Source organism: Piliocolobus tephrosceles, chromosome 5 (genome assembly GCF_002776525.5).
Source record: "Piliocolobus tephrosceles isolate RC106 chromosome 5, ASM277652v3, whole genome shotgun sequence".
Taxonomy (NCBI): Eukaryota; Metazoa; Chordata; class Mammalia; order Primates; family Cercopithecidae; genus Piliocolobus; species Piliocolobus tephrosceles.
The window spans coordinates 73,080,726-73,098,477 of NC_045438.1; the positions used below are offsets into that span (position 1 = coordinate 73,080,726).

The 17,752-nt window shown below is 40.1% G+C and overlaps 1 protein-coding gene across 4 annotated transcripts in view; it reads left to right on the top strand.

The window, feature by feature from the left end:
* Positions 1–13,637, top strand: part of FAXC (failed axon connections homolog, metaxin like GST domain containing) — a 77,893-nt gene extending 64,256 nt beyond the window's left edge. For all 4 annotated transcript variants that reach the window (XM_023205890.2, XM_023205889.1, XM_023205891.1 and 1 more), the window contains one exon: positions 5,150–13,637. In XM_023205890.2, coding sequence (XP_023061658.1) covers positions 5,150–5,439 — 290 coding nt within the window. In that variant the 3' untranslated portion in view covers positions 5,440–13,637. The remainder of the gene's footprint in view (positions 1–5,149) is intronic.
* The last annotated feature ends 4,115 nt before the right edge of the window (positions 13,638–17,752 follow it).

The following is a 17,752-nucleotide window of genomic DNA, read 5'->3' on the forward strand; positions in this document are numbered from 1 at the left end:
GTATTTGGAGATCTGTGAATTAATATTTTTTAGCTTCAAGGAGACAAGGGAAGGGGGGTGTTTTCCTTACAGTATTCAAGTATTTTAGGAATTTTTCTGAAGAGGATATATGCTCAGTGTCCTCTATGCCTGCATGACGGATGCTAAAAGGAGCAACCAAGGGTATAATCCGTGCCTAGCATGGATCTGGAACAGGGAGGTGCTGAGTAAATACCTGTAGAGCAAATGAGTGTGTTTGGATGTTGGCCTAGGTTTTCCAAGTTATTTGCTGGTTTGTGACCGAGGGCTGGCAGGTACTGCTGTGAGACATTGGCAGGCCTCTCTCTCACCCGCATTCCTGCCTTGCATGATTGGCAGCTGGGAGAACCTTAGTTCTGGATTCTGGATTTGGTTGACAATGTTTTCAGCATCAAATTGTACAGAATGTTTTGATTATTAGAGAAATTAGAGGAATACAGGAATATAAAATGTGTCACTTTATTCAAAGAGCAGGGAGGGTGTTTCCATTTGAGAAACCTTAAGAGAAAGTCTTTATTCTATCTGGGATTGTCTTCTGGGTAGAGGGGCATTCGGCTTTCTGATAAATATCCTCTCAAGTTGTCTGAGAATATCACTTTGTTTCTTACCAATTGATTGTATTGGATTTTTAAATATGAAAAGTAATACATGATGGTTACAGTAAGTTGAATTACAAAGGTATAGTTTAAAAAATTTATGGCCTTCTCCTCATCCATGTCCAATATTATTTCCACAGAATAACCAATACTAAGGATTTAATGTAAATCCTTTTGTGCCCTTTTTCATGTACATATTTGCATATGCATATATGTGTTTCAGTTTATTTTCACTGTTTTTAAACTAAATGGAATCATATATACACATTATCTATAACTTGTTTTTTTCCCTTAACAGAATATCGTATCATTTTAACAGCTTCACAGTATTCTATAGCATAGATGCACCTTAATGTATTTAATCAAAACCTATTGATGGAGATTCAGGCTGTTTTCATCTTTTACTTTTCTTTTCTTTTTTTTTTTGCTTAAAAAAGCTTCATTTGATATCCACGTACATATATCTTTACATACCACTGCTTTCATTATAGTTGAATAGAGTACTAAAAGTGAAATCCTGGGCCAAGAGATATGCACATTTAAATTTTTGATAGATAACACCAGATTACTTTCCAAAAAAGCTTATAGCAATGTATGCCTCTGTCAGCCATGTAGTACAATGCCTGACCCTCCACATTCTCATCAGCACTGGATGTTATCAGACTTTTTTTTACCAGTCCAGTGGATGAAACTGTTACCGATTCTTGAGTACATTTTGAAGAAATGCAGTTTTTCTATTATTTTGCAAAGTTTATGTCTTCTGTGTAGGCTTTTTTTTTTTGAGATAGAGTCTCACTCTATCTCCCAGGCTGGAGTGCAATGGCAAGATCTCGGCTCACTGCAGTCTCCGCCTCCCTGGTTCAAGTGATTCTCCTGCCTCAGCCTCCTGAGTAGCTGGGACTACAGGCACCTGCCACCACGACCGGCTAATTTTTGTATTTTTCAGTAGAGATGGGGTTTTGCCATGTTGGTCAGTCTGGTCTCGAACTCCTGGCCTCAGGTGATCCGCCTACTTTGGCCTTCCAGAGTGAGGAGATTACAGGCATGAGCCACTGCGCCCGGCCTGTAGAGGCATTTATATTAACACAGGCTTATCTCTGTCACACACACACACACAGACCACTCCACACAGCCTATTTCTGCTGCCAACTTTTTCTGTTCTTTTGTCCAGTAGCATGTTAAGTGGCTCAGCTGATGGAGAATCTAGCCACAGAAAGGGATAGGCAAAGCCAGAAAAAGATAAAACCCAACTATAGATGTCCATTCTCTGTTTCACTCTTTATCAGGGGCAGGAATTGAGGAGTGTGTGGGCTCCCAGCTCTTGGCTCATCAAAGCAAACCCTTTCTCAACTACATGTGGGAATGATCACTTCTTTTATGGTAACTCATTGCCATTAAGGGGTGGCACCTGTCTCCTCACAAGTCTTGAGACCTCAAGAATAATTACAGAAAAATATTCAATGACAGATAGTGCAATACTATTAATTCCCAGGCTATGCTGTCAGCTCATCAGTGGAGAGCTGAGTGGAGATGAAGGGCATGAGGAGTAAGGAGGTTAATATGAATTCAACAGGTGAGTGAAGCACTTCACCTGCCTGGCACACAGTTAGGACTATATAACTGTTTGCTATTGTGATTATTAATTTTTATTATTGCATACTGAAGTGGTATTAATGTCACATGGTCACAGAGCAGGCAACTCTTCCGGAGAAAGGTGAAGAAACAAGCCTGTAGAAAGAAAAGCCATGAATGAAGTGGTATTCATAGATCCCGTGGATCTTGTGAATAGATTCTGATTTTCTGTAGGAAAAGCTAGTAAGGAATGGATTTGATTGAGTCAAACAGGGCTGGCCCCAGGTCCTACTGTGAAGTGACTGTATTTCATCTTTGATGTCTCTTTACCTCCCCAATTAGATATTTTATTTTCTTTTGCTGCTGCCTTCACATCTTTATTCAATTCTTGGTTCCCTGGCATTGGCAGCAATACCTGGTGAGGCATTTCGTGACTGTCCCCATGAGGGAGAAAGTAAGTGAAGGTTTTCCAGGCTGCATCTCCTCAAAAGGAGCAATGGTGTTGACTTCTGAGTTTCTGGCTCCTGAGCATGTGCACAAATATCTTTTAGACGAGAATAGATTTTTACATAGTGGGGGCTGAGCTGTTATAATTTGAGAAGACTGGAAATGGTGACCTGGAACCAGTACGTGTCCATGGGATCCATGAAGCGGGGGGATTTGCTTTTGTTTTGCAGGGGGTGTAAGCAAAATAGCAATCAAGTTTTGAAAAATTTTAACATGGGAAAATGTTTACAATAATGTTGCAGAAGATAATATATAATAATAATGGCAATAGGTAAATAGAAAAAATACTGAAAGAACTTACACCAAGATGTTTTTTTTTTTTTTTTCTTTGAGACAGAGTCTCACTCTGTGGCCCAGGCTGGAGTGCAGTAGTGCAGTGGCCGGATCTCAGCTCACTGCAAGCTCCGCCTCCCGGGTTTACGCCATTCTCCTGCCTCAGCCTCCCGAGTAGCTGGGACTACAGGCGCCCGCCACCTCGCCCAGCTAGTTTTTTGTATTTTTTAGTAGACACGGGGTTTCACCGTTTTAGCCAGGATGGTCTCGATCTCCTGACCTCGTGATCCGCCCGCCTCGGCCTCCCAAAGTGCTGGGATTACAGGCTTGAGCCACCACGCCCGGCCACACCAAAATGTTAATTGTGATTATCTTGGATCGATGAAATCATGGGTACTTTTTGTTTTCTTGTTTATGTATTTGTACAGTTTCTGTATACAGACTAATTCTAATTTTCCAAAATGAGAATATGTTATTTTCCTTAACAGAAAAGTTAAATAGAGTAGTGACAAACTGTCATTAACAAACCATTAATATGGAAACAACCTAAACAGCCTGTGATGGGGATTCATAAAGATAAACTGAAGCTACGGTACTTATAACAGTGTGCAGTTACTACTGTGGTCAGAATGTGAAATTCAAAGATTTTTATTGTACATTGTTAAGTGGAAAAAAGTAGGATAAGAAAAAGAATAGATAGTAAATCCTATATAGCACATGTAAATATATGTAAATGTATATGTAAGTATGTACATTTCTGGAAGAACATAAATGAAAATGTTATTATGGGGAATGGGATTATTGGTAATGCTTTTATTTTTTGCTTATCTGTTTTTTCTAATTTTCTGCACTAAAACATGGATTATTTACACTATAAATGAATGTTTATATAACTTAAATCCAAAGATACTCAGAGTAATAATGTCCTATAAGAGACAGTAGCAAATCATATATTTATAAGCAATGTTGCCATCTGCTGGATCAAAGGGAGAAACTCACCCTCTTTCTTTGTTTTTCATTTGAAATTAGGAAATGAAGGCCAGGTAGAGTGTCACGTTTCAGACAAATGCCTAGACAGTAATAGTGACTTAACACAAGAGTTCCTTTGATTCATGTAAAAAACAAGTAGTCTAGTGACTGAGTGGGACCCGGATCCTGAGTACCGCTGTTCAATTTCATGTACAAATTTAAAAATACCTTATACTAAGTGTGTTTGCAGGCACACTTATCCATAAAGACAATTCTGAGTTATCCATTTTATGGATTTTTTGGGGGGAAAAGCGTATGTCCTAACATAACTTTTTTCAGCTACTTGGCATGGTACTCAGCCCATAGCAACATTGCAAAACTTTCTTGAGTAAATGATTACTTCTGGCTGACTTAATGCAACCAACAGTTGATATATTTTCATGGAATATAAATTAATTTATATATGAACCAATCAAAGCATTAGTTCTCTTGATATGTAAACATAAAATAATAAAATGCTTCCTAAAGCCAAATGATGGTAGTTTATCTGCCGTTTTGGATAAACTACCCCGCCACTTCTCATCATCAGACTCACTTCTTCATTTCATTCTGCTCACTCACTGAATTTAACTTTTCTCACTCACCGTTTTTATTATGTGCATAAAAACCTAAATATTTTCACAGTATCTCTATGGAAAAATACTGTTAATGTTTACCTTCCCCATTATTCCAGTTTCCCAGAAAGCCTAGTGGCTGGATGTCATAGTTTGGGCCACTGTTGCAAAATGCCGTAAACTTTGTTTCTGGTAAACAACAGGCATGCGTTTCTCACAGTTGTGGAGTCTGGGAAAGTCTGGGAAATGCAGGATCATGGTGGGAAATGCAGGATCACGACTCTGGCCCATTCAGGATCTGGCGAGGGCCTGCCTGAGTGAGGGCCTGTTTCCTGCTTCCTGGACACAGTGCTGTCTCACTGTGTCCTCACATGGTAAAAGGGGGAAGGCAGCTCCCTCAGGCCTCTGTTATGAGGGCACTAGTCCCACAAATGAGGGCCTGGCCCTCATGAACTAACCACCTCTTAAAGGCCTCACCTCCTAAGACCATCACATTGGGAGTTAGGATTTCAACATTGGAGTTTTGGGGGAACACAGACCATAGACGTGGTAGACTGCTGCCTTTGAGAACTAATCCTTGCTTTCCTTACCACACTGCAGGTGAGCTGATCAACCTTGCCATGTACTGTGAGAGGATAAGGAGGAAATTTTGGCCAGAGTGGCACCATGATGATGACAATACCATCTATGAGTCTGAGGAGAGCAGCGAAGGCAGCAAAACCCACACCCCGCTGCTGGATTTTAGCTTTTACTCAAGGACAGAGACCTTTGAAGATGAGGGAGCAGAAAACAGTTTTTCCAGAACCCCAGACACGGATTTTACTGGACACTCACTCTTTGATTCGGATGTGGACATGGATGACTATACAGACCACGAACAATGCAAGTGACGTCCAGCCTCGCTGACCCTCTCCCTTGGTACCTGCCACTCCCTGGGTCAGTCCATTTTCCCAGGTAGCAATCCATCCGAGCTGGGAGGAGATCTTCGTGCTTGGCACAGTTTTCACATGCTAACTGGACTATAGCAGCCTTATTTCTTTTTTGTACAAACAAAACACAGAACCATTCAGATGACTCCATTGAAAACAAACAGGCAAAAAATAATAATGTCAGCATGGTTCCTGAAATCCATTTTTGTTTTCATTAGAAAACTATTAATAATATTGTGTGGTAGAGCAGGTGTGAGAGCGGGTTGTCAGCTGATAGTGTTTATGATGATCCTCTTCAACCTTGAGGTCTTAGTTGTGAGATGGATTCTTGAACCTCCTTCATCCACCAGGATTTGAAGTAATGAGAGATATCATCAGAGAAAATGTAGGAGATAAATGTTTTATGGTGGCTGCTTGTACTTTATGTGTGTATATTGTATGTTGAGACATAAGTCAAATAAAATCCACAGATATTCAACGAACACCTACTATGTGCAAAGCACTGTGCTAGGTGCTAATCAGTATACGTTTTATTCTAAGCCCTGCCAGTGACTAGCTGTGTGATTTTGAGCAAATCTCTTATTAACTATTGTGTGCCTCATTTTTCCCACCTGTAAAGTGGGGATGACAATACTCTCCACCTACCTACCTCACAGGGGTGTCGTGGGGATTCATGTGGTAACATTCGTACGGCGCTTTAAACCTCTTGGAAGTGGTGCGACATAAACACAGCATTTTATTCTTTACTGCACTTCATGCATGTGAAGATTTGAGGGCAAAGGAATTCCATATCCAGGCAACCACCACCACAGTCACTTGCAAAAGCTGAGCAGATGAAATACACACAAAGGTACACTTAGGACTTTGTCATCATACCTTTCTGTGATCTTGGCTGAATCAAAATCTTTTGTTGAAAGAACATTGGAAATGTTTTTACAAATTATCGACAGCTACAAACAGTCTTCAATTCTACCATGTATTTGCAGAAAAGTGGTTCTTTCATTGCCTGAACTCACCCTGGCATGTTCTGTGTTGACTCCAGAGTGTTACGTTGCCTATGTTTGGTTTATTTGAGGAGAATAAATCTCAGGAATATGGCAGGTTTCATAGAGTTGAAGGGAAAATATTTCATTGATTTTTGTAAGCAGAAGCCTGCCAACTTGTAACATCTTTTTTAAAACAGAACTTGCAAAGATGTATTGAAAAGATGAAGTAGCAAGAGGATACTTATATCAAAGCACTCTGTGCAGTGTTAGATTATATGCAGTTTTATTAATGCAACTTTTCTGGTGTTTTAGGCCACTGCCCAGTGAGAGGAGAACAATGCTGAGAACAAGTCTTAATGTTTTTGCTGTCTCCTCCCCGTTCTCTCTCTCTTTCCCTAAAGTATTCTATGAACTGTTGGCTTACCCCTATTTGTGAAGGCTCCCTATTTCTAAAGATGAAGTTTTTTTTTTTTTTCTTTTTTTTAGGACATGTTCCAGAGACACATGGGGCAGAGATCCTGGGTGATGGCTGTTGAATTTGGGCTAGGAGAGCCAAGTTTTATAACTGCAAACAAAACTGCTTTGCTTCTGACCAACATAAGGATTGCTCATTATGGGGTTAAAGAGGCACTTCTTAAAATACAGAAACTTCTGAGAAATCCATGCACTCTACTTGAAAAAAAAAAAAACCTCTTTGTGAATATAGCATTTGCAAAACAATCTTAAAAGACTGCTGTAGATTCACAAAGAGGTAAAGAGAGGAGAGTTTTTAAGGCTGCTTACCACTTAAGCAATTGTGTAGGGCATATGTGACTGGAAATACGTGCTGAGATACCCTAAGTTAGAAATTCTTATTCCACGAGAAACTTAGTTGTTAATATCTTATTAAAACCAGTCTTATTTAAAGGGACTATTTGATGCCTAATAAGAATGTGGTGGAGAAGATATGAATGGATAAGCCTGTTTGAGGCTCCAGCGTCATTTGGGAGGACTGTTTGCCTCCCCTCTCTCTAGCAAGTGTGTTTTAAGGCCAACTGGTGGCATTTCTATGTGACTAGGGAGACTCCTGCACTGAAAATATGAATATAATGAACAGGTGGACTGCAGACCTGTCTCCACAAAGCATGGGTTGTCCTTTTCCCACCACATTTTAGCCGAAAAGAAATGTATTGGAATTTTTTTCTATAAACAATTTATTCTTACTGTACAGTACCAAGTGTGATGTATGTTCTCTCAAAGGATGATTAAGTTATGAGAATGTAGATTCATATATGTTTTTAATTTTGTATTACTTGGAATACAAGTATGTGGAGAACCAACTTTGAAAATGAAGTTGTAGAATAAGTCATTCCATCCAGGTACCTCTTACAGGGGCATGAATGGACTTTGCTACCTGGAGTCTTGGGCACTTGCCTGACAGCGTATGACTGGGCATCAACATTTTGTAGGTGTCAATTTGATTTAGAGCCCTAGAATATGTTCCTGCTTTACTTTCCCAAGGTGGGTTATGCAAACAGAATAACCAAGACAAAGTCACCATGGTGTGAGTCTTTATCCGGAAGGATCTAATTTTATGTGCTTCATTCTTAAGCTACCCAGATTTGAAATGTTCTCCCATTTCATGAACAGGTGCTAATTATAAGAAAAAACAATAAGAAGTTAAGGGACATTTTGGTCATCTGGCTTCTTGTTCAAGTTCTGTGTTTCCTTTTTGCTGGAAGATAACTTGAAGTATGTGGTCTTTAATGTTAACAGATGCTTTTGGTTGGACAAAACACCCATAGGCTATTCGTTCCTTTTTTACCTCTCATTGTAAACGTAAATCAAGCTCTTGTATCCACCTCTCTTTGCCCACCTGCACCCTCACTCAACAAGATTAATGAGCAGAATCATTGAGCTTTACTCTCCATCAGAACAGATATAGGGACAATCTATATTTATGCAAAGATGAACTATATTGTCAGCATTTACCAATTTGTTGTTGTTACATAATGAACTGTAGAAAGTGACACTACCAAGGCTGTGGGCTACCTGGAAGACTAATCACAGACTTGGAACAACTTGGACTTGAATCACAACTGCAGTCTACTCCTCAAGTGAGCCCTGCCCATGTATACTGGGGTATTAGAGTATATTTTTGTGAAAAAGCTAAGGTTCAAGGAACAGACATACTAAGGATTTTGGCGTTGTGGGTCTTGCTTAGATTTGTTTGAGAGAAAATGTAGAGTCATAGAAATGCATAGCTGTGCTCAAAATTAGCTGTAGAAAGCACCTTACTGGCTCGGTGTCACATACATACTTATTTGAAGGGCAGGACCAAAAACTGAGGTCAATATGGTTCTTTCCATTACACCACGTTGCCCTTGATGGTTTCTTTCTGTTACACCACCTTGCCCTTGATGGTTCTTTCCATTATACCACCTTGGCTTTGTTGTCTTATAAAATGCATGTTACCTGAGAAGTCACCCTGTGTTCAGAGAACCAGCACATCTCCAGCCATTCCCTGCTTGGAATCCTTCACTTTTGTTCAGCCTGGTCAAGACCAATACAAGAGACCTTTCATCAGTGCAGGGCATTGCTAGACTCTGCAGGGCATTGCTAGACTCTGAAGAATAGCAAGATGGATTCCCAAATCACCAAGACTCCTCATACTTTCTTATGTATCTTTTAAAGAACCCGTGTCCATTCCCTCACTTGCTGAATATTTACAGAGCACCTACCCTGTGCCTGGCCCTCGAATCTACACTGGTTGCAGAGTGGCAAATAGAACAGCACAGAAGTCTGATTTCAGGGCATCCCTTTTTGCCTAGACTTCTCTAGCCTCTTTTACCTACTTGGCTGCTTCTCTGTTCCATTCCACCCACTACAAATGGATTAATCTTTCTAAAAAGCTCTGGCCCTGATGGGGTGTGGCATTGCCTCAGGGTGAGGGGTACTCCTTAGGGTCTGATGTTTTCACCTTTATTCACCTTGTCTGCATAGCTCCTCCATGAGAGCCATCCAGTGCAGCCAGGTTGATCCATTTGCCATTGCCTAAAAAAGCCTCATGTGGCCCATCTCTGTGCCTCTGCTCATGCCAGTCCTTCTGAAATGTTCTATTCCCTGCTCCACTGGCCCAAGTCATGCCCATCTCTCAAGGTCTGACTACGTCAGCTTCACATGAAGGCTTCCCAGCTGATGATAATCTCTTCCTTTGAAAATGAAGCACTCATCATTTTCTTCCCTGAAGGTTGCATGGGAAAGATGCTCAGAGAGTGGGTCACATACCATTAAATAGTGATTTTTCACTTTCTGTGTCAGGAACTCCACTGATAATCTAATGAAAGTTCTATACCCTATTCCCAGAAAAACACGTATATGGAAATATATAAAATGTTACAAATAAATTCAGGAAATTTAGAGACCTTCTGAAATTATCCATGGTTTCCTCAGGGGGTTAATGGAACCCAGTTAAAAAGTCTTGTTCCCAAGAGTCTTTAAATGTTAGCATTGTGTTTGTTCTTGTTTTTAACACAGCTAGAGAGAAGAGAAATTGGTACAGGCTATGCAAGCAAAAGTAATCTCTATTATCCATGTTCAGTATGTCTTGAGTGACAGAAAAGAAGAAAGAAGTGCTCTTAGGTTATTTGAGAAAATTTTGGTTTGGAGGTTTGAAATTTTGAAAGTGATAGGATTTTGTTGTTGTCCTTGTCATTTATCTTTTAACCACCCCCAAAATTGATTTATCAAAATGAGTTCAGGGCCAAGTGCACTTCATTTCAGCCCTGAAACCCACCGCTTCTGCATGGATAGGGCAATCAGCCTCGGCTGAAGGTGGGAGAGAAGAGGCTGGATTTCTCCTTACAGAAGAAAGATCTGCACAATCAGGTTTTCCTGTATTCATTCATTCATCATTCATAGAACAATTGTTGAGTGTATTTTCAATAAAAGTTGGTGTGTTTTGTTGATAGGGAACAACTCAGGTTATTCTTCCTTTATTTATTTATTTACTTAACAGAGTACAGTTATTTTATTGTTCCTGACTATGACCCAAGATCCTTTGTTCTCCTTTATATGCAATGCTATTTAAGTCAAACTGGAACTGATGGAAGTATATTCAATGACAAATCCTTCCCAGGCTAAATGTTGGGCTCTGGCAACCCATCTTTAACAGGTCCAGGGATCAATTACATGTGATTGTGAAGTGCTTGACCTTTATTCAGTTGCTTCCAGTGGTCTGGATATAACTTGGGAAGTTCGAAAGGATCCCCTTGGTGGATGAGGAGGGAGGGGCCTCTTACCTGTAAGACTCTTGCTAGTGTCAAGGGTGGATGCGAACATTTGTGGCATGTTTTCCTCATCTGAATTCCTTAGTAGAAACTCAGATTTTTGGTCCCTGACTTTCAAGAATATCTTAAGGATATTTAAGTTTCCTTAATCTTTGAGATTAGACTGCTGGAACCAGCAACATTAGCCTTGCCTGTTAACGATGATTACAGGGGGCATTGAAACATAGATTTTAAAAAAAGGACTCAGCTGTTTTGGAGCTGACAGGGTGACCTCCTCAACCATTCTGCTTTCGCCAAAGCAAGGAACTTGTCCCCAGACCTAGGCCCTCTAAAACTCCTGCTGCTGGCTGGACCATGACAAACTAGGATGCTCAAATTTCATGGGGATGATTGCCTTAAGTTGTCAAATTGGTAGACAAATAAAGGGGACCATTGCAATAATAAAACAAATAACCTATAGATATGGTCTAGCAGCACCAAACTGACCATTTCAGTGGGAAAACAAGTCATCTGGAGTAAAAGATGGACACAGTACTTTGGTGTTCTGCACACAAATAATTTTAGCAATGAACTTAATGGCCATCATGCATTTTTGAAACAATCCACTAACCATAAAGCAATATATATCATAATCAATTAACTTTATAAAAAGTTGTGTTACTAAATGTGACTAATTCACCTCCCACCCCCCACTGGCATGCATTTATTTTTATTTGTGGCTCTGGAATAGAGTAACTTTCATTTGTTAGTAATGCTTAAGCTTTTTTCCTTATTTAATACCTTTTTTGTTTTTAGTTACCCCATGGCTTCTAAAAAAATAAGATCCAACTTCTGAATTGCTATGTTAGTTAATGGTGGCTAAACAGATAGCAGAGGGAATATAATATAATTGTTCACTGAGGGCTGAAAAAGAGGAATGCTGTGAATATTTACTATCTTCCTCCTCTTTAAAAAATAATTTTCCTCTTTCCTCTTTCATTGTTCAGAATCGGAAATGTTCTTTCGTATTTGCTTCTCTTCTACAAGAGATTATATTTGGCTTATTAAAATATAAACCATGTCCAAATGATTGTATTTTTATCCGTAAAAAATTATGCCTGGGATTTGTTTTTTGCAGAAATAAGGCTAAAGACTTCTGCTTCAGTAGGGGTGACATGTTTGTGTTACTCCTGTCAAAATGATTTTATTGCAAGTAATAAGCCTCGTGGGATCAGAACATGCTTATTTTAAACACATGTTTTTTCCCAGTGATCTACATCATGCCAAATATCTGACAACTCAAATGTTGATGACACCGATGGTTTTTCCATGGTGATGTTGAAAAAATTAGGGTCTGAGTCCTTCATTTGGTGGTATTAGAATTTAGCTGAATAGGAGGAGAGAAGAAAACAGTAACAAATGTCAAAGTTTCAAGCAACCATGTGGTATGGCTGTGGTAGAGATGTATCAGGCAATTGAAAGTTTTCTAGATGGTGCCATCTTGCTAAAATAATAAAAAGTACAGGTTTGTAAATCAAAACAAGTGCAATCTACGTAGGGAAGGATTGTCTATGCATATACAAGTGGCCAGTGCAGGAAGTGTTGAAGTCACATTTATCTTTATGTTAATTTCTATGCTCATGTCCCCCATTCCCCTTCTGAAGCCAGGCCTGGGACTTTAGCAACTTAGAGGGTCTGGCCCTGATGTTTACTCCTTTATTTTTGGAATTTCCTTCTAGTCTCTCAAGAGTGCGGCATATATTTTCCATTTTATAAATATAAAATGTACAAAGCAATGTATATTTTGTTTTAGAGAAGTCTTTTAAATGTTTGGAGACAGCCCAGATCATCCCTTTTTAGGCAGTGGTCTCCAAACCTTTGTGCTTATTCACCCCATTAATAAAACTTTCTGAGCATGCCCCTCCATGTATTTATTTATGATATATATGTATATATGTATACACTGCTGTATGTGTATATACTGTTTTCCTGATGTAAACATTAAAAACCATAGCAAACACAGACATTTTAAAAATATATTTTCTGGTCCTCAATGGAGTTTAGAGAATGGGACAAGGGGTCTTTAGGCGTAGCACCCAGATGCCTGTAATTGATTAGAGAATGTGTATATACCATTTGTGGCAAAGCAGATATAAAATAAGCATGGATGCATGATTTTAGGTCAACGTATTTAATTTACTTAAAATAGGCATTTTTGGTTGGGGAAGAGAAGGATGAACAATTTGATGTCACCTTTAAGATTGCACTTTTTAATTCTGCTTTTGGGACCACTTGATCTAGAATGCCTTGAAAATTCCGGAGAGATTTAACAACCCACTGAGTTAAGCAAAACAAGAAAAGAAAGTAGGGGTGGGGTGGTACCCAGATAATGCAAATGCAGGATGTATTGTCTGTGAATTTCAGCAACAATCTGAAAAACATGTTTTGATAATGCCTGGTAATTCATCATCTCACTGATTACATGTCTTTTTTTCTATTTGTTTATAATCTTGTGTCTTCAAATGTGTGGAAGATGTGCAGACTTATTTGCAGGTATCTGAGATAGGAAGGGCCAGTGTTGACATAATTCGAACCCACATTTCAGCTACTTGGGGGCTAATGGGCGGACACCACCTGGAAACACTTACCTGCACCATCTGTTTTGCAAACACAATGATTAGCATCTTGCTGAATGATGACCCCAGTGTGAAGGTGGCATTTCAGTGTTTATTTCTGGATCTATGAGTTACTTTAGCAGAGTTATTAGTAGTTTATAAAGCCATATTTAAACTTGTACACTTGATTGTAAGATAGATTTGAATTGTGCACTATGTTGATTACTGTATATAAATGTGGAAATTCTGTATATTTGGTCTTAATGCTGTATGTATTTGATGTGTAAATGATAACTAATGGATATGAAATAGTTTTCTGTGAATGTCTTTATTCCAGTTTACTTCTGTTTTGCAAATTTGAATGTTTAAATTTCAGGCTCATGGGGAAAATCTGAAATGTTTGCATCTAATATACTGTTAAGTGGTGGTCTCTTAGATGATTGGGAGAGTATTTTAGTTGTAAGCTTCTTGTATAATTAAAATAGAGGTAATGAATATTTTAGGCATATAAATTTCTGATAGAATTTCAAATGAGTGGCTTTTAAGAAGAAAAACAGATCTCCAGAATATGCTGTCCCATCCTCTCCTGCTTTTATTTCATGCCCAGTGTACCTCTGAGTGTTACGAAGTGTGAGAACCATTGGTACAGAGAAGAAAAGGAGGAGAGGGAGAGCTGGGAGCACATGTTAAGACCTTTGCTATGGCTATGCCTTATAATAGACCAATTTTCCCTTGTATAAATATTGTCTCAATTAGGCAGGGCATGGTGGCTCATGCCTGTAAATCCCAGCACTTTGGGAGGCCGAGGCTGGGGGATAACCAGAGATTGGGAGTTTGAGACCAGCCTGACCAACATGGAGAAATCCCATCTCTACTAAACATACAAAATTAGCTGGGCATGGTGGCACATGCCTGTAATCCCAGCTAGTCGGGATGCTGAGGCAGTAGAATCACTTGAACCCGGGAGGCGGATGCTGGAGTGAGCTGAGATTGCGCCATTGCACTCCGGCCTGGCAACAAGAGCAAAACTCCTTCTCAAAAAAAAAAAAAAAAAAAAAAAAGAAAAGAAAAAGAAAAACTCTATCTATCTATCTGTCTATCTATCTATCTAGTCTTATACCTCTCCAAGAAAGTAATTATTCTATTCCCAATTTATAGATGAAGAAAGAGGTTTGGGGTGATAAACTGGCATATGGTAATATGGCCATGATATGCTCAAGTCATTGGGGTCAGAGATTCACAGTAAGATTTTGGAAATTCAAATCTTCTTACAAAGTGATTCACACATGTGTATCATAATGAACCCTAAAGGATAGCTGGGCGTATACGCATGTCAAGATCTATAGAGATATGCAGGATGTTTCAAGTTCTATCTTAAAATTTGACCAAATCTTTGGTAAAATAATAATACTGTTATTCAGATGTCAGCTTTTTACCACTTAGAGCAAATTACAATCAGGTAACATTCAAAATTCTAACCCTCCTCCCAACATGGGAATATCTATTAAGTAGCAAATGAGAGAAACCCCTAATCCCACATTTCAGAGATAATACTGGTTGAATATCTCTTATCTGAAGTGCTTGGGACCAGAAGTGTTTTGGATTTGGGTTTTTCTCAGATTTTGAAATATTTGCATTATACCAGTTGAGTATCCCAAAATCATAATTGGAAATCTGAAATAATCCAATGTCTGTTTCCTTTGAGTGTCATGTTGGTGCTCAAAAAGTTTTGGATTTTGGAACATTTCAGATCTTGGATTTTTGAATTTGGGATGCTCAACCTGTAGTTTGGTTTTTACCTTTTTAGACTCCATTTCTCTTGATCTATAAATCCTGTCAGCCCTGTTTATTAACATAGACCCTAGTCAGAAATGCTTTGAAATAGATCTACATCTACTTCAACGTCAGTTGGTTCCAGACCCTTCTAGAACTTGTTTGGCGTCCTGGACTCCCGTCTGTCCTGTTAGGGAAGCTTTGCTGTCCTAGCTTTCAGTACTCTGTTCAGAGGGAAGGGCGTCATTTACCTTTCCAGTGTGCTGTGCTCTCAGAAGCGTTAAAATACATGTTTTACTGCCATTTGTACTGTTTCTTGACTCAATTTTTCATATTTCTGTTCTTCTTTCCTTTTAGAGGAGAGGCGGAACAGCTGGTCTCCCTGCTCTCTCAGAAGCTGCTTGATTTGTTTCTAGATGATGCCACTGGCAGGCACTCATTAGATCTTTCACAGCTGGGCTGGTTCCCATTAGCAACAGATTTTTCTTTTAAAAACTGTCAAGGTCAGAGCAGCTTATCCTTTGGATAAAAGTGGATTTTGGAGGAAAAAAAAAAAAGAGGAAAAAGAACCGGTTTCCTTCCTTATGGAATGAGTGTGTTGCTGTCCCGTGTACCTAAGAGGTCTATTTTAGTGAAAGTGTTATGAAGACAGGGGCTCCTCTCCAGTGTAGGGACTGTTAGGATTGGAGGGTTACGTTCACCTATCGCAGGGTATATTGGGCCTGAGCAAACACATTGGGTAACCTATGCTCAACATTGTATCCAGGTAAATCTGGATGAAAACAAACACGAAAGGCAGCCCCAGAAGGGCGGAGGGTTGAGGGAGGGGCTGTGTGTGGGAGGGGGCCTGGCTGCCTCCTTCTCCACTGTCACAGGCCTCCTCCCAACTTTAGCTGGGGAATTCAAAGGAAGATGGCGGAAATCCTGTGTGACTGTCAAAAGTCAAATAGTCCTGATTCACTGGTGGCACAGCTTGGGAACGGGGGTAAGTGAGGAGGAAGTATGCAGGGCCAGATTCTAGGGAAGTCATCCCTTTGGGAGTGAGGAGGGTGTTTGAGCAGGGGACTAACACAACGGAAGAGTATTATTTTAAATAAGATTCATCTGAGGACAGCCTGGATAGAGTCAGATAAGAGGCCGTGGTAGAACAATGAGACCTGCTGATTCCTGGGGCTCAGAGTGAAGCTAAATGTGTGCAAGGGGGAGGGGGTGGTGGAGACGGGGAGAGAGAGAGAGAGCGGCCACGTGCACAAGGAAACGCTGAGGTTCCTGAGATGTGAGGAGCAACAGGGGAAGAGAGATGGTGAAAGTGAGGGTAGTGCTTAGGCTCCTACCCCAGGAGACTGGGGATGTAGTGATGCTGCTGTCAGGACTTGGGAAATGTGGAGGAAGGGCAGTGGGTTTGCAGGGAAAATGGAGTTTGGTTTTAGCCACACTGAATTTGAGGATCCAGTAACAAATACAGGCCTGGAACTTGTGATGGGGTAAAGTGAAGCCACAGCCTCTGAAGGGATATAAAGCAAATCAACTAGAGAGCTAGAGACAGAATACAAATTACTAGCACCTTATATTTGTATTGTGTTTAATTATCATTAAGATATTGTCAGTAACTCCTGGAGTGTGTCACTATCATCTTCTTATATAAAATGAGGGGGCCTGTAGGTTGATCTTTTTTTTTTTTTTTTTTTTTTGAGACGGAGTCTCGCTCTGCCGCCCAGGCTGGAGTGCAATGGCCGGATCTCAGCTCACTGCAAGCTCCGCCTCCTAGGTTTAGGCCATTCTCCTGCCTCAGCCTCCCGAGTAGCTGGGACTACAGGCGCCCGCCAAATCGCCCAGCTAGTTTTTTGTATTTTTTAGTAGAGACGGGGTTTCACCGTGTTAGCCAGGATGGTCTCGATCTCCTGACCTCGTGATCCGCCCGTCTCGGCCTCCCAAAGTGCTGGGATTACAGGCTTGAGCCACCGCGCCCGGCCAGGTTGATCTTTAAGATACCTTCTCGCTCAAACCTCCTTCCATTCTATCCTGAAGTTGAGTACCACTTCTCTATAAACACTAATTCTACCTCCTGCTTTCCTGATTCTCACATCAATGAAGAGTTTATTGACCAAATCAACTAATAATAGCTAACATTTACATATCACTTACCATGTACTAAACACTGTGTTCTTTGCAAGCTGCATATATTAACTCATTGAATTCTCACAATAAAATAGGTGCTATCATTGTCACCATTATCATTGTCACCATCATTATCACTATTATCACCATCACGTGACTCCATCATCATCACCACCATCATCACCATTGTCACCATCACCAACACCACCACCATCCTCACCATCACCATCACCATCATCATCTCAATAGATTAGAAACTGAGGCAAATTGAGGTTACATAACTCACTAGAGATCTCATGCCAAGTGAACAACAGGCCTGGGGTTTGAAAGCAGAGAGTCTAGATTTAGGAATGTAGTTTTTACACCCTACACCATACTAGCTCTACACTACTCTATCTCTTCTGCTGTCAGACCACACAGCCTCCTGGGTAGAAGGCTGTGAAGATCGGGAGGTGCTTGTGTTGAACCAGAAGTGATTTTACTTCATCAACTTTTGTTAAATCACCCTCACCTCATAATGCAGGGTTTGCCTTCT